The following is a 17817-nucleotide window of genomic DNA, read 5'->3' as shown; positions in this document are numbered from 1 at the left end:
TATTTTTACATTCCTCTCTTTGCTCTTTAATAGCTCGAGTCATGTTGGTTCATTTCCAGAGAGAGCAGAGAGCGAGGAGAAAGTGAGAGAGAGGGAGTGAGATGGAGGAAGTGATGTAGAGGATGAGGAGAGAGATATTAAACTTTAACCACTGCTCTACATCCTGCACTTTCTATCTCCTCTTTTCTCTCTTGCTGTCTTTTCCCCTTACACCTCTATGTATCTTAGTCAGTTTGTGTAAGAGAGTGCTGACGGAGAGGGAGGGGCTGGTGAAAATATTCCTCACATTTCTTGAGGTGCTAATTAGAAGCCATATTGAAGCCGGCGCTGACCTTGGATCTGTTTTCTCACCGTGCTCCGAGAGAGTTCAGACCTGTGTTACTGGAGGAGAGACTGTTAGGGAATCATGCAAGGATTTGAGCTGGGAACCAGAGGGAAAATTTAAGCCCCGAGTTTGGGGATCATACTGGGATTTACAGTACAATGTGGAGGAAATTGGGGATTATTTCAAATAGACGAGATGTGAGATGTGTGGGCGTGTATACACACATGCAGCGAAGGGGATTTATTAACGCAAATGAATGTCAAAGAAGGAGAAGAAAGCATATGCTTGCTGACAGTGTATTCCACATACTGATGCGCATTTGTGAGGGTTAGGTGAAGGTGTATAGCCTTGGAGAAGACAGAAGAGCACAGGTTTATACCCACAAGTTGAAATGTCCATCCCTGATTTCTCTATAACCTCTATAACACCACCAGTCTCACACACCCATCATGATCATCCTAAAACTCCAACTAAGTCCATCAGCAACGCATAGCACTCTACAGTATTCCCAGCAGCCACTTGGTTAGCTGGTTATCTGCTCCGGCTCCTCCATCAGTGTTTCCGTTCTTCCCTTACCTGCCTGTCCCGTGTCCTACAGTATGTCTGCTATTAATTCTGCCATACGCACGTCTCTCTTTTTTTTTAAGTCCCTTCAAAATCACTCTTCGTCAGCCTCTGTCCCTGCCTGTGACTCAGTATCTGTTTCTCTCTGTTGCCCCATACACTTGCTATGGCGTTTTCTATTATTTTCACCAACTGTCAGTACTCACTGTATGCCATAACTGTTTCCTCATCTGACATGACTGCTGTCACTGTATGCATTTCCATCCTTTTTCCATCATTAACACTACTACTACTACTACTACGACTACTACATATTGTACTGTTCCTGCGTGTTCTACTACCGTTCTGTGTCTGGTCTCTTTGTGACTTTGTGTCGTCTCCTTCCCTCTGTCTCTTTTTCTCCCCCTTCCCCTCCTACAATTTCTATCTTTCTGTCTCTATTTCCCTGCTTCCATTCCTTCTCCTCTGCTCTTCCTCCTCCTCCTTTACCCCCGTCTTGCTTTCTTTCTCTGTCTCTGACCCCTTCTGCTCTCTCCCCTCCGCTCTCACGTCAACCCGCCATGACGTCCTTCTGATCTTTCCCTCGTGCCTCCTCTCTTTTCTCTCCCACTCTCTCTTCCACTCCTCTGTCTTTCTCTCCCTCTGTCCCCGGCTGTCCGTCTGCCTCGTGTGTCTCAGAGCCCATGGTGGTGTGTGCCGCGCACCCCCCCGCCTCCCACAGCGCCCCCTCCTTCCTGCGTCAGTATGCTGGTCAGCTGGGCCGCACCGCCCTGCGCAGAGAGCCTGGTGGGGGGCTGGAGCGAGACAGAGCCTACCTCAGCCTGCACAGGACCGGATCCCTGGGTACACACACACACACACACACACACAAGCAAAGAGACATACACATGCAGAAAGACAGACATGTGTGCACACACACATATACACATAGGCACATAAAGAACTCATCACACACTGTTTCCAGCATTTCCAAGCATTTCCTATATAGCTCTTTCTCATTCTCTCTGTTGTCATAACATTCATATTTTCACCTCTTCTGTGTGTCAATAGAGAGATTCAGTAGAGAAAGCTCTTCTGTATCCTCATCCTCGCACGTGTAAAGAATAGCTTAGTATTCAGCTGCGGGTCTGTATAGCTGCTTGGAGAAAGCTTCACCAGAGCAGAAGGTCAGTCTTGAGTGATACTGCCACCTGTGGGTGGAAAACTCACACACACACACACACACACTGATGTCATGCACTGATGTCATTGTAGCTTACCACAGGGTGTACGTGTGTGTGTGTGTGTGCGTGCGTGCGTGTGTGTGAGTTTCAGTGAGTGTAAGATCATATTTACTGTTGCTACTTGGCCAACCTCCCAACATTTACTATGACTCTGAATGGATAAAACTCTAATGACCTCAATCCGACACACACACACACACACACACACACACAATCACTTTTTCCCTCTGTCCATCTGCATTATGTAATGGAGTGTGTGGTCGGTGGATATATAGATCCCAGTAATCTCATTTCCCACTGTGGGAGAAAGGCTTATTTCAGGAGCAGTGGAACGGAGCGAGGGAGGGAAAGTCAAGGATGGAGGGAAAGAGAGGAGCTGCAGAGTAGGATATTGGAAATGGGGTTAGAATGAAATGGAGCCTAGAAAGGGAGAAAGATTGATTTACAGGCGACTGAGAGATAGAGAGGGAGAAATGAAAAGAATGGATGAAAGGAGGGAGTGACGGACGGAGAGTGATAGGAGAGTGCTAGTTTTACAATGGCTCCTTCGGGAGAGGTATTAGCTTTGTGCTTTCTATCCCCTGACACCTTGGAGGACTGAGCTGTGGATAGACCACAACCAGACTCCTACCACCCACTGAACTTTGGCTAACAAGAGAACTAGTCTTGTACCAGGAGCTTACAGTTCACTGCTGCCTGAAAGGCGGGGAATAAGATAAGAATAGGTAGGATCAAACTAAAATGATCCCCGTGGGGAAAATTGGGGTCAGCACCAGCAGAAGTAGTACAGCAGTAGTAGGATAACGCAGTAGAACCATAAGAATAAAAAGGATGAAATATATGAACTACAGCATGTATGCAGGGCTCGCAAACTAACAGTAGGAGAGCGTACTGAGACACAGATGAGAAAAGCAAGGGAATATGAAGAATTAATCTGGAGAAATATGTGAATGTGCCACTCTAAGAGGAATTAATCTGGAGAAATATGTGAAAGTGCCACTCTAAGCCCACAGCCTGGGAGGTGAAAGGTTGGCTAGTAGAGCTGGTGGTCCGGTGTGAGTGACTTTATTCTCCTGAAATCCACAGCTGCCTCTGAGCCCAATAAAACCTAAAAAGGACTTAGCTTGACGCGGCCCCTAGAATAGAGGCTATTCTATTATTAAAACACTGATAAGGCGTTTGAAATGTTAAGAGGTATGCTGTGTCTGTGTGTGTGTGTGTGTGTGTGTGTGTGTGTGCATGTGTGTGAGTGTGTGCGCGCCCCCGGTCGGTCGCGCTGACTCACTGTGTGCCACTCAGCAGTCAGACCACGTCGCCCCCTTTAATGGAGCGACATGATGATGCAATCTCTCTTTCCTACTGCACTAAAGAGATTACCTACCCTCTCTCTGTCTCTCTCTCTTTCTCTCTCTCTCTCTCTCTCTCTCTCTCTCTCTCTCTCTCTCCCCTCTCTCTTTCCTCCTTGCTCTCTCTTTCTATAGGAGTTTCAAATTAAATACACTTTTCATCTGTGTAAGTGGGTCTGGCTGCGGGGTTCAGTATGTATGTTAGAGGTGTTTGGCCCGCAGCCAAAGCGACCGAGCTTTTTACAGCAATGTGATTCATCTGTTGCTAACAGGGCCAACGCCCATTCAGATCACACTGTACTTACAGTATGGAAAGATTAGCACCACACTCTAGCTGCCTCTCACCGCTACCTCATCTCTCTCTCTCTCTCCCACTCTCTCTCTCTCTCTCTCTCTCTCCCACTCTCTCTCTCTGTCTGCCTGGCTCTCTATCTGTCGTTACACTATTAAGGATTAGTCGGCCCTCCTGTCTGTTTCACTGTGAAAAAGCACTGTGGTGAAAGGAGCTTACTCTTCCCAAAACCTTCAGCAAGCTGCTATCTCTGATACTGTCACACAACTCTCCTGTCTGTCTTTTCTCCCATCTCTCCCTGTCTCTGTATCTGTCTTTGTATCTGTCTCTTTCTCTCTCTCTCTCTCTCTCTCTCTCTCTCTCACTCTCTCTCTGAATACATTAAAACACTATATTTAACCATCAGATTTAATTAGAACAAAGCAAAAAAACAAAAGGAGAGAATGCTTCTCAGTCCACCCCTATCTTTCCCTGGTTAAGGCACACTGTGAGAGATCTTGTTTGTTCCAGGGATTTAATGTAATGCATTAACACTGCATTAATCGCTGTAGCCCCTCTCCCTCTCTCCCTCCCCTCCCGTCCATCCATTTACGAACCCTAACCCTCCTCGCCCACTCAGATCGGATTTAACAAGAACAATGGAGTGGACTCCTTTTATGTAGTTGGTCTTGTAAGCTTTTTATGTGTGTTGGGATGCTCGGCTGGCTGGCCGGGGACAGAATACAGAGTGTTATACTGGCGTATGCTAGAGGCTAAAAAGAGATTTAATACCTATATATATTGTATAGGAAAGGATAGAGAGAGTGAGATAGAAGGAAAAACGGGGGCCGCTGGTACGGAGCCTATAGCTCAGGCACTCTGGTCTCAGTAATTGAATAATCAGATTCCTCAGATGCAGATAAAAGGTTTAGAGGTAATTACTGGAGCCTAAGTTCTCCCTCCTCCCAGCCCTGTGTGTGTGTGTGTGTGTGTGTGTGTCTGTGTTTGTGTGCGTTCCTCAGGGATCTTATTTGCACCTTGTTGATTTTGTTGGAGGTGAAAATATAATAAATAATAGATATTTCGGGCGAAAACAAAATATTTTCATGGGAAGCTGAAATGAAGAATGCGAAAATGGCGAATGAATGAAAGAATGGCAAATGCGAACATGAAGACATACAAAACAAGGCGGGAGAGAGAAAGTGACAGCGAATGGGACCTTGAAGAGAGTGCTAAGATGAGGATGTGGAGGTGGCAGCAGAGCAAGAGAGAAATCTCTGCTGTACACAGTCGCACTTCTGAATATAAAGAGACGTGGAGACGGGGAAGGAGGGATGGGTGGAGGAAGCAGCTTTTGTCCTTGACTTGACACATTCAAAGCCTTTTAAACAGCCTGAAGATCAAGGATGCAGCGCTCTTGCCACGTCAGCGCATGTCTGTCCATGCACTGTAAATGCCCATTACTCTATACCTTTAACTAACTGAGATGAGTGTGTGTGTGTGTGTGTGTGTGTGTGTGTTCACAACATGTATGTTTGCCCAGCTGTAGATTGCTCTAATCCGAGTATACCATTACATAATTTATAACTCAATTATTGACAAGTGTGTGTTTGCAGGTGCGTGCACGCGCGTGTGTGTGTATGTAAGTAAGCAGTTATCTAATTAACTGCATGATTATTGACATGTAGGGTGTGTGTGCCTCCCTGCATGTGTTCGTTCAGGTAGTTATGGCCTGACTGACAGCCTGATTATTGACATGAAGGGAGAGGTGAGGTTTTATCTTGTGATAGATGAATACATCTGAGGAATAGCTGTTTAAATATCCCTCTGTTTAAATGTCACTCTGTTTAAATGTCACTCTGTTTAAATATCCCTCTGTTTAAATATTCCTCTGAATGACAATGGTCTGAGCATTGTGTGTTTGTTCGTAATGTGCATGCTCTGCCGGTGTGTCAGAAAGAGCGGTGTATACTGGGATGTATGAATGCACGTGTGTGTAATGGTATGTATAGGGGAGAGTGTGTGTGTGTGTGTGTGTGTGTGTGTGTGCATGTGCTGAGTATGAATAATGGCCTGTGTTCTTGGTCTCGGGGGAAGGATGGAGGGAGAGAAAGAGGGGAGTAAGAGGAAGGTGGAGAGGATGAGAGAGAAGGGAAGATGGAGCTAGGATGCCAGAAGCGTCACTCAAAAGCCTTGGGCGCCTTCTGCGCTAGAGAGCGATAGGGAGAAAGAAATAGAGGGTGGAGAAGAGGGAGAAGAGCAAGGGAGGGAGAGAGAAGGCGAATGAGATAGAGCGAGATAGAGACGGAGAAGGAGAAGAAGGAGGCCGATCGGGCAGAAAATGTTGTCATCGGCTGCTGGATAGAAAGAGAGGACGAGTGCGAATTCATCACCGTCTCTGGACCCAGACAGAGATAGGAAGAGAGAGGGAGAGAGAAAGAGAGGGAGAGGGAGGGGGGGGAGACAGATTGTTATCACATGAGAGGGAGGAGAGCAATAGGAAGGTGGAGGGAGGGAGCAAGAGGACGAACAACAGCGAGAGCAATGATAAGGAGGGAGCAATCGGGAGAGGGGAAGCGGAAAGAGGGAGAGCATGAGAAGGAGAGAGAGAGAGCGGCACAATGGTCTGAATAGAGTGGCATGCTGAATAACAGTGGATGAACAGGGAGGACAAAGGGGAGAGATCTGACAGAGAGAGGGAGAAAGACATCAAGAAAAGGAAGGGAGCACGGGATTGAAAAAGATTTTTTAAAAAAAAGGAACGAGGGAAAGAGTGTGAAGGCGAGAGCTGGGAGCCAAAGAGGTCAGATAGTTGAACACCAGACAGACGGAAGTGTTTTTTCTACCCAGAAGTAGCTGTAAGTTTGTGTCTGTATGTGTGTGTGCTTGTGCGTGAATCATACAGATAGAGACAGAACACCTGTTATTCTGAGATGACGGGGTGTAACAGTTTTCAGCCTGCGTGTGTTGCTCCGTCTCTGCAGCATTGTGCCTACCTGCACTGTGTTTGACCTTCCTTAGTCAGCAAGCAGAGTGTGACTGCAGCGAGAAAGAGGGAGAGAGAGAGAGAGAGAGAGAGAGAGAGAGAGAGGAGGAGAGGTGGAGAGAGGGAGTGTCTACCGGAGAGCGAAGAGAGAGAGAGTTAAAGTGGAGTAGTAGCCGAGGGAGTTGTTGCACTCTGATTAGTGTGCCTGTGCAGTCTGCACTCTCCTCCCGATGTAAGACCTGCTCTCTACTGCATGGGGCGCTTCTGGAGGAACAGAGGCAGGCTGACGATTGGCTTTATCCCAGAAAGCTTTGAGCCTTGACCAGGAACACCTCCTGAAGTCCCACCCAGACCTGTTGACTGAACGCCAGGGCTGGACTGAATCTGTCTCAACTCCCCGAAAAGGACTTTTTCTGGGATTTTTGTTTCTGTTTTAGATGCACTTTTGCTCTGTAGTGCTTTGAATTTTCTGGGACAATGGATATGTCCGGTAACGCCACTCGTGCCCCCAGGATGGGGGACTGTAGGATGGGGGAGGCTAGAATGGCAGAGGGGATGAGGATGGGGGAGAGAGACCCCCCACAGAGGCTTTCACCTTTCCGCATGCTTCGAATGCTGGACACCTGCCGTCCTCCTGGTAACCGTATTGGTGAGTCTAACCCCTTGCCATTGTCCATCCTCTCTCTCCTCAGATTCAATTCAAGTTCCAAGACTGTATTGTTCAGATGATATTTCTGCATTACCTTGGAGATGACAAGCAATTCTTAAGTCTGCTATAAGTCAGTTTGGATTTAACTTCCAAATCTGCTACAGGTTACATGTGTGTATGTGTTGTCCAAAAGATGTAGCACAATGTTTTCGAGCTTTATATAGGTTATGAATAGTTGTATTCTGTTAACACTGTGTTAACATATGCGAGGGGTCTGTATCTCTATCTGTATGATTTCATTCTGTGGGATATGAAATGAAGATCAAACATATGTCCCGAGGTTTTATTAGATACAAAGACATGGATTTATGCTAAGTAGCTCTCGCTCAGAAACTGCTGATCCTACAACTTTGAACGTCTTAAACTAATTAATCTCAAAACACTATTTGCAGAGTCCTTTATGTGGCTGGTCTAGAGATTATAGATGCAGCAGGTTGGCCTAGGGCAGTGGAGTTCTCAATCTGGGGTGCGGGGGCCCCAGGGGTCTCATGGGCTTCCTAGAGAAGTGAAGAATTGTTAAATTTCAATGTTTTCAATGTTACTCGTCAGCACAATGACAATGTATGCAGACAATAGGCTGTCTGAAGATAGATGCCACTATGCCCACTGCTCACTCCTCACTTCAGACAGTAATATGCTGTCCTGTGCTATAGATCAGTGTTTGGGTCGCGGGAGATTTTGAAAGGGTCGCCAAAGGGTCACCAATAAAAAATATGAACCAACTGTTGTCATTCAGAAGCACTTGGGTGCGCTCATTGGCAGTTTGTCGCATAATTTCCCAGAGAAGAGACACCTTAAGTTGACGCGTAGCTCTGTCATCCTGCCGACCTAACTGGGCTGTCGTAATGAAGAAATAAGAAACAAGCCCATCTCTCGCATTAAAATGCAGATGATCAGACTGTAATGCGGTCGCTGTGAGACTTAATTGACCAAGGCACTGTTAATGTTAGAAGTAAGCAAACACTTTCAGGCAGTGTTATGCAAACTGTAATTCAAAACGTTGACCTGTAAAGCAAAATGTGATCAAAAATTGGCATTGTATTTGTGTCAATGAAATATTTTCGTATTTTTGCAGAAACTACAGGAGGCATCTGTGTTCAGGTTCTTTTTATTTGTTAGGGTTTGCACTTTAAAAGTTATAAATAAATTGAAGTGTTGCTTTTAAAAGAAGATATTCTTCAAACTCTAGTTTACAGTAAAATACATTTTCACTGTCATATAGCATTCGTAAAAGTTGCTTCATATATTGCACCACAGTAGTACTGTCATAAAAATTCAGTATGAAGTTAAGAAACGTTTTGGAAATTTATTGCAAAATGTGTGTAGGGAACCCTACTATAATTTATTAGTATGAATAATATTCGTGTTACCCCTTTACTTTCACTTTGGGTTCCAGAGTATGAGCATTTAGGAGAAATGGGTCGCCTGAAAAAAAGTTTGAAAACCACTGCTATAGATGGTCTAACACACAGAGTTCATTGGCCCAAATTGTAGCATGGGTATCTGCTTCGGGGTCCTTGTTTGAAAAATGTTTGAGAACTCCTGGCCTAGAAGCTAAAAGAGAGTTTAAATGTATTCAGGACATGGACAGTGCCTGTTAATCCTTCCGTAGCACCCTTTGGCAAGCCACTGAACTCTTGATTTGTGACTCGGCAGGGGTACGGGTCTGTGACAAAAAGATTTCCATTACTCTGTGAACGGTTGTTAGAGTGAGTCTTACACTTACTGAACTCCTTTGACCATCCTTACCAATGGCTTTTCAATCATTTTCTGAGGCGCTGCCACCATGTGCCTAAAATGGATTTTTCCAGCCAAGAGGAGTAGATGCAGAGTGGGGTGAGGTGAGGATAGTCCTAAAAGCAGCCCACTCACTCTTCCAGACGTGCTAGCAGGGAGTCAGCAACCCTAACTAGGCCAGCCTGGCTCCACACGGGGAGGCGATGGCAGCTCATGACATTTACTGTCTGCTCTTCGTCTGCTGTGGAAATGGAGCAGAAAAAACCAGCAGGAGACTGGGAAGGAATGTTTTGTGTGTTTGAGAAGTACTTGTGGGGGCGGGTTCGTGTGTTCGCTTATTTGGGGTTGCTGGTTTTTTTAGGAGGGACGGGTGCACATATGTGATCAGTGTCCACCATCGTATCGTGTCGTTCTGGGGGCGCAGGTGATGGAATTTTCCTTCGAAGGTCAATCTTCTGGTCTGATCCACCTTCCCCTGCCTGCCTGTTTACATAAACAGACAGGATCACGACCTGTCCGACAGCAGGAAAGGCCTGTGACATAATAGCAGTACTGGTTACTCACTCGTCGTGTGTGTGTGTGTGGGGGGTTGTGGAGGGTAAGGAGAGAGGTAGTGTGTGTGCATGTGGGCATGCGTGCGTGTCTGTCAGTATGTAGATATACTGGATCAATTTCCCTCACCCTGGTGTCAGTTACCTTGAGTTTAATGTTTCAACATCAGGGTTGTGGGGGTTGATTCCTGATATGACTACTGACTGCTCAGTTTTCTAACCAAGGTATTCTATATACATACCCGTATCCCTGTGTCTGGATCTGGATCTTGGTTTTAGGCTAGAGGCAGTATTTCCACTTCTGTGGCTTAGAAATGTACATGGCTATGAAATGGTTCAATAAGGATTTATACAGATGGTTTGTGTTTGTGTTGTGTTTTGCTAATGAGCATATGCTGCTTTTGTCAACAGATAGTGAAAGAGACAGATGTAGGCTGATATTAGCAGCTGGGATCTACACAGGTAGTTGAATGTTCATATTAGTACGGATGGCCTGTGTATTCACAGATGTAACACAATACAAATGTTGACTTTTGAAAAAAAATCCATGAAAAAGGAGAGCCATCATTACGATGATTTTCATGGATTTTGTTTGGAAGTTGGTGCTCAGCCAAAGCTGTATAGGAGAACCTAGAACCTAACTTTTTGTGTTGATACACACAGGTAGCCTAAAAATGCTCATTCAGTCCATATTCCATCTCCATTTTTTAGCCCGAAGGCACAGTCCTCAGACCAGCTTGCCTTTCTCAAATCCTAACCTTGACTACATGAAGGAGACGCACACAAATGACCTGGAATCAGCCTCAGGTGGTGTTGCCCTACTCCACAGCTGACAGACAGTGCGCTATAATAAATAGCCTCACCTATCCGGTCCTCCATCTCTCTATCCCACAATTCCCGGCACGGCTGAGGTGTCACAGTCACTCAGAGGGCTTATTTTTCTTTCTACTTCATCACTTCTTCCCACCACACCGCCCCATCCCCTATCCTCTCTTCCTCCCTCTCCTCTGTCCATAGTGGATGTGTTTAAAATGGAAACAGTAGGGAAGGGAAGGTGTTGCTAGTGTCAACAGAACTGGGCTTCAACATTCCTAGTGTTCGGTCTACTTTCTACACACGGACACTGATTCAGTATCTCTCAATACCTCACACATCCCACGAGGCACCAACACAAAGACACACACACACACACAAACGCACCCGCACACACCGTCTGTGCTGTAAATGACCTAGTATTGAGAGCTATCTCAGACGCCGTGCTCTGGAAGAAAACCGATGGAGAACCTTTCACCCTTCCCCCTCCACACACACACACACACACACACACACACCGTTGAAGCAGGCAGTCCTGTCTACTGCACCGTGACTCATTAATCAGATGGATTCTGGGGGGATAGGAGGGAGGGGGGCAGCAGGCAGAGACGGGAGAGCTTACATCGCATGCAGGGGAATATCGATCTCTGACCTCCTCATCTTACCGGTGGCATTTTACACACACTTGGCTGACACCCCTGCGAGGCTGGTGGTACAATCCATCATCTGGGGATTGGGACCCTACCATGCCTTGGACAGAGGGGTGAATGAAATCTAAGAAAGGCAAAAGGTTGTGTCCTCTGACTGATAGGCACATGGGTTTGTTGGTAGCTGAGGGAGAGAGAGAGAGAGAGAGAGAGAGAGAGAGAGAGACATTGCCACATAAAAGGAACTAAGTCGTGCTAGAAGTAGAAAATCCTTTTAAGCATACATGATTGTGAAATATTCAGCTTGGGTTTGGTTCCTTTGCCAGCACAACATCACAGAGTGCAATCCCTGACAATATTATTCTGTCTGTGTCTGTTTGTGTGTGTGTGTGTGTGTTGCAGGTATCGTCCATGAGAATGTGAAGATGGGTTCAGATGGGGAGAGCGACCAGGCGTCCGGGACGTCCTCTGATGAGGTCCAGAGTCCAGTCAGGGTCCGTATGAGGAACAATCACCACCGACGCATCTCCAACGAGGTACTGGAAACCAGACACACACCTGCTACACACACACACACACACACACACACACACACACACACACGCACACACACCTGCTCTTACACCAGAAATACTCATACATATAACCAGAGCAAAGCGCACCTGGACACAACATTTTTCATTGAGGTTCAGCACACACATCTCACATTATTACTCCTGGGTTTTGCATGTTTGCAGTATGTTTAACACAAATTGCTTGTCTACAGTATGTGTGTGTAAATTCACCTGTATAATCTGGGAGCAGGCAGAGTCTTTTTTTTAATGTGTACTTAAGAGTTTGTGTGGTGTTGGGCATTTTTGTTTCTTTGTTTTGCCGCATCAACGTGTATGTGCCCATGTGTCTGTGTGTGCCTGTGTGGGTCAGAGTGTGTGTGTGTATGTAAGTGTGTGTGTGAAGGAGCTGCAGAGTGATGAGCACAGCAGTATTACGGGAAATGCCTCTGGACACACAGGCTGCTGCCTCTGACTGCTGTGAACACTGGAACGGACTAATTTAGAACATGTTTACCACATAGAGAGAGAGAGGGAGTGAGAGAGAGTGAGAGAGAGAGAGAGAGAGAGAGGGAGAGACGGTGGTGGAGAGGAAAGTGCTAGAGTGAGAGAGTAATTATGGAAGTAGGGATAATTATTGGTATAACGACGGAAGAGGAAATCCAGAGGAATTAGGCTCAGGAGATGATAAGAAAGAAGAGGGAGGAGAGGGAGAGAGATAGAGGAGGAGAAAACAGGAGAGAATGATGGTGGGGGAGGATGGAAAAACATTGTTTCCTCTCAGCCATTCCTCTCCATTCACCCCCTTCCCCCCATCTGCCTTTCTCCCCTCAGGAATCTGTCCATCCCTCTCTCCTCTCCTCCCGCTTTTCCCCTCCTCCTCCTCCTCCTCCTCCTCTTCCTCCTCCTCCGAGTGTGTGGTTGGCACTCTACCATGGTGCCAGCCTCTCTCTCTTTCTCTGTCTCTCTCTCTCTTTCTCTCTCTCTCTCTCTCTCTCTGTCAGTGTGTGTGCAGTCATGTGCCAGGTCAGAGAGATGCATCGTGGAAAGTGCATGTGTGTGAATGTGTAAAAAGATACGTTTAAGGAGGACAATGAGGGACCTACTAGAGCTGTTCTGCATTGTGAGTAGGGGGACACGTGTGTGTGTCTGTGGGGGGTGTGTGTGTGTGCGTGTGTGCTTGTGTGTGGGCATTTATTTAGTCTATGCCACAATGAATAGGCAGATGTGTGTCTCAGTGTCTTTCTATGTGAACTTTGTCTATTGTTGCCCTATTGAAATGGAGTAAATGGAGTATGGATAGTGCACATGTATGGAGATCTGTTGTCTTTGTCATTAGACCTCTATATTCCAGCCATTGCCATTATGAATTGCATGAATTATGAAGAAAATAACATGTTTTTTTTTTTCAGTGGGGAATATATTAGTGTATTACACTTGCATTGTGTTTCTCTTGTGCATGCTTTGCCTGTATATCCACCCATTCACCCATGATTCAGACGTTTAATGTAGCTTACAAATGTGCCAAATTACTCAGGTCATTGTCCGTAGGTCATGTCTGTGTGTCTTTGTGTGTGTGTGTGTTGTTTTTCATAATGTATGTTTATGCAGAATACAGAGTGTGTGTGTTCGTTTTCAGCATGTTTTTCGCGACTGTGGAGTGTGTCACTATCCTTAGGGACGCCTCGTATGTGATGTTCTTATGTTAGCCTGTGAGCTCAGATAAAACCATTAGAGGCGTAAAATCCCTATGCCTTTCATCTTCACATAAACACACACTCTCTGCCCTCCCACACATGTTTGCATGTAAACACACACACACACACATACATTGAGGACACATCCTGTGGGGATATTGGGACTGGGCCAGCCAGCCGCGGCTGCCATGGAAACAGTGTATGATTGGCACCTTGCCTGTAGCCATGTCCCACTGGTAGTGGCATATAGGAGTGATGCATTGTGGGAAATGTAGTTCAGTCAGTGTTAAACATAGGACAAAACATTTATATAACAAAGGAATAACAATGCTGAAACAGAATTCACATATTTGGACAGAAAATATGTGAAAAACATTATCAAAAGACCAATCAAGAAGCACTTTCTGGATCTGCTTTGTTGACAGTGAATTACATACTTACTTTGTGTGTTCATACAGTATTACTAATCTTTTACATCCAAATAAGTTTTTTTTTTTAATCACAGTATTGTCCCTGAAACAGCAAATTGGCCTAAATTGTAAGCAGTGATGCGGTAAATGAAACGGTGGATAAATAAACAATAACCTCCAGTCAGTGATCATCATAAGGTAAACAACCACCAATATAAACAAAAATCAATTATATTTTCAGAATAAGAAGCAATAAAAGACTATACTCATATAACTTACATCACTTCGATTCTACTTAATGTGATACTTACTATAAATTTACCTCACCCTAATAACATAGGTAAACTCTATTCCTCAATAACTTTACATACTTAAACCTAAGCAGAACCTACTCTTAGCCTGTTGAAGGGACTTCCTTGTTAGTGATTTGCCCTCTTGGTCCACCTTTTCAGTTTATCCTGTTGGTTGTGCAGAGGAATGTTCCTAAGATGCTTTCCATGTGTGCATCGAAACTTTGATGCTGAGTGACACATAATGATCCTTGTTTCTCAGTGTCAGCCATTGATTCAAGCAAAAACTGCACAGTTGCATTTGTTGCAGTATATACTCTTAATCTCTGGACAGGGCTGTGCAATAGGCTATCCACACATACACCACCAGTCACTGTTGGCTCGAGCCTCTCCAGTCCCTCGGTCCGTCCCAGCAACTCTTCCCCCAGGGGAGCTGTGTGTTCTCTTTTGCAAAATCTACTTAGCAGTGCGGGTCATGGTTCATACAAGTATTGCTGAAGTGTGGACTCTGATAAATTGTGGTTGAAAACGTTGTCGTCTATTACGATTTCGACAGTGGCATTCCTCTCTGCAGCCATAATTAGCTTTTGGAAATAAGCAGAGTTCACTAACTAACTGGCTAATATGCTAACGTTAGCATTTTGCTGCACCTGCATAACAAAACAGCCCCCCGCCCCTGAGCAGGAGGCAACAGCCAACAGAGACAGTCGTAGTTTTCAAAATAACTACGCTAGGATTCGTGATGTCATTTTGAGGTAGCAACTCCTGAAACCCAAACTTCAGAAAGTGTGTGTTGTTGCCATCCTTCAATATATTTTTTATTGGTTTTCAAAATTACAGGGCAGAAAGTATGAGAGTACAATAAACGTCATATGGTGGAAATAGTTTGACATCCTCCTCACCGCTGTACCCACAAAAGTGCAATAAACACCAAATATGCTCACCAGACTGCCCCCCCACCCCCACCCCCACCCCCACCCCTTTAGGGTTACTGGCTTCAGACAGAGAAAAAACAAAACAAAATAAGCTATAAATTAACATATTCAAATACTCATAAACCTCTTTCTCTCTCCCTTTCTCTTCCCTCTCTCTCTGTTTCAGGACATAAACAAACGTCTGTCTCTCCCAGCTGATATCAGGCTACCGGAGGGCTACTTGGAGAAGTTTGCCATGAACAGCCCCCCCTTCGACAAACCCATGAGCCGCAGGCTACGACGCGCTTCATTGGTCAGTACTCTGTGTATGCATATATGTGTTTCTGTGTGTGTGTGTGTGTGATTGAGTGAAGCAGCTCAAACTAGTTTTAGTCAGCTGCTTTGGTGATGTGTTGGTCCCCATTCAGCCTCTGTATGTGTACTTTTGTGAGTTCATCTGGGTGTGTGCTGCGCTTTTTATGCCGCTTTGTGTTTTAATGAAAGTAATATGAACCTACAATGCCATTGTGCACGACTGAAATGGTTGACTAAGGCTATTATGTGCGGTATGTGTGTGTGTGTCTTGTGTGTGTGTGTGTGTGTGTGTGTGTGTACACGCACATACTGCACACACACAAACACAGGTCTTAAACACGTACTGAGTTATGCTATAGAGCTCACAATGGCTCAGTAGGGGGGTGATGCATTCTGTATTATGTATCCAGGCCAAGAGCATTATGGGTATGAATCTGGGGGTGGAGAAAGAGAGGGGGGATGGTGTTGGATGCGGGATGAGGGCGAGAAGTAGGCAGATATTCATGAATATGCAGCATATCTCTTTATTATCCATTCGATCCCCCTTTGTGTTGCTCTTGAAGCACTCCTACTCTTCCACTCAGTGTTATATTTTAGTCACGCTTTTTTCCACATTACTCGTTTATTTCTGCCGTCACTCACTTGGTCGGCTATTGTTTTCCTTCATCCGCACTTCATGAGTGTTTCATGCAGGACTTGAATGAAATGAGACCACTCTGCTCTCTGTTTTGCTCATCCTCTTTCTCAGTCTTGCGTTCTTGCTCTTTTTTAAAATTCAGTTCAGTACGCTTTATTGATATGAATGTTACTTGGAATATTACCAAAGCATCAGAAATACTATTGGAAACCATAGAGAATTTGCACTCTCTCAAACCTTTTTTCTGTAGTTATTGAACAGGGCCAGTGCACTGCCTCCCGCTCTCTGCTTGAAGTGATTTAATGATGCAGCTTTCCTGCAGGAGACTCACAGAGATGAAAGGAGAGAATCTTTGAAGAGAGGTTTGCAGGCGAGGAGATGCGCTGTTTTTACGGCGGAAGGTTGGATGAGAGGAGGCGGTTAGACTGTAGATGTTTGTGTCTTCACGATGTAAATGAGTGGCAAGACATATTTTCTACACGTTTGTGTCTGTGCACACGTGTGCGGTCATGTGTGTTGGGGTTGTTGCATGTGTGATGTAATAGATATCTATAATTCAGCAGCAGTGTCAGTCCGCTCCGCAGTGCCTCTCCTGACTGGAATTACACCCCGGGACACCTAAGAGACACCTGGCAGAGAGAGAGAGAGAGAGAGGGATGACGGGAGAGAAAGTTACAGGAATGAATGACAGTTAGGGATTTGACATTGAGGGCAAAGATAGACCAATATGCGGATGGGTCTGAAAGAGAGGGAGAGTGAAAGAAAAGAGAGATGGCTGTCGAAATGAAAGTAAACTAACCTGGATTTAGGTTCAGGTTAGATAGCGGCCAAACAAAGCCTCTGAAACCAGCCTGTCATATCTCTGCTACCCTGCTCAGCTTGCAGAGCATAATGTAGGAAGCTACAGCACAGCTAGATTCTTTCCATTAGAGTGGGCCATATTGTTTTCTGTATTTAATGTGGTGCAGCCCATGCAGAAATACATTATTGACCAAATGAGCGAGTCCATGGCATAAGGTTCAGTTTACTATTTGTACTGACAGAAGATACAGTCAGTACGGTTCAGGCCTAGTTTCAGACATATTAGTGATGCCATGCTCTGAGCTGGAGTCTTGCAGTTATCATAGGAGCTTGATGTTCGGCATGTAATTAGGTCACTGTTTTATATGCGGTCCTCATAGATTTTAACAGTGAACAGATTTGAACAGTTTGGGAAGTGGCAGCCTAGAGGTTAAAGAAGCAGACATGTGACTGGAAGATTAATGGCTCAAAACCCGGACCAGGTTTGAAAATCCAGACAGGGAAAGTGAATAAGAAATGCTTTCTCTAGCTGTTGATGCGCCCTTGAGCAAGGCATATAGCCCCCAGCTGCTGCAGTGGAGATGTGGCCAGTGGTAGACGGTGTGAATCTGTGTAACTTTGTGAGTATGAAGCAGGGCGTTGCCGAAAAAAGAGGCAGCGTGCTCAGTCAGCTTTCCCTGGATTAATACATGCTCATGTGCGCTAGTCGTTTGTTACCGTAACACAGAACATGTGGCAAGTGTTTCGTAAGAGATGCTCACATTTGAAACCATGTATTCTGATCTTTGAATCCCTTCCAATGTACTGTAAGTTAAGTTGGTCGGTATCATTTTTCTCCCATAGCTGTTGCCCATTGACAATCAATTATTCACGGCGGTCCAATGAGATTCAGTGTTCCATGGTGCTAAGGAAGGAGGTGTGTCATGTTACCTGGAGCCCCAACACTTCACCATGTTATGCAATGCTAACTTTTCTCTGACCCATGCGCCCAGAAGTGCTGGAATGTAAAACTCCACAACTGTGAAACCAA

General features: G+C 45.3%; 1 protein-coding gene across 2 annotated transcripts in view; it reads left to right on the top strand.

Moving 5' to 3' along the window:
* Positions 1 to 17817, top strand: part of LOC139928476 (cyclin-dependent kinase 17-like) — a 37356-nt gene that overhangs the window by 7484 nt on the left and 12055 nt on the right. The window contains exons 3-5 of one of the 2 annotated variants that reach the window (XM_078288556.1): positions 1568 to 1732; positions 11575 to 11708; positions 15222 to 15347. In XM_078288556.1, the coding sequence (XP_078144682.1) occupies positions 1568 to 1732; positions 11575 to 11708; positions 15222 to 15347 (425 nt within the window). The remainder of the gene's footprint in view (positions 1 to 1567; positions 1733 to 11574; positions 11709 to 15221; positions 15348 to 17817) is intronic. The other variant, XM_078288555.1, reaches the window with a different exon arrangement.

Source organism: Centroberyx gerrardi, chromosome 14 (assembly GCF_048128805.1).
Source record: "Centroberyx gerrardi isolate f3 chromosome 14, fCenGer3.hap1.cur.20231027, whole genome shotgun sequence".
NCBI lineage: Eukaryota > Metazoa > Chordata > Actinopteri > Beryciformes > Berycidae > Centroberyx > Centroberyx gerrardi.
This window is presented reverse-complemented; position numbering and strand designations above follow the sequence as displayed.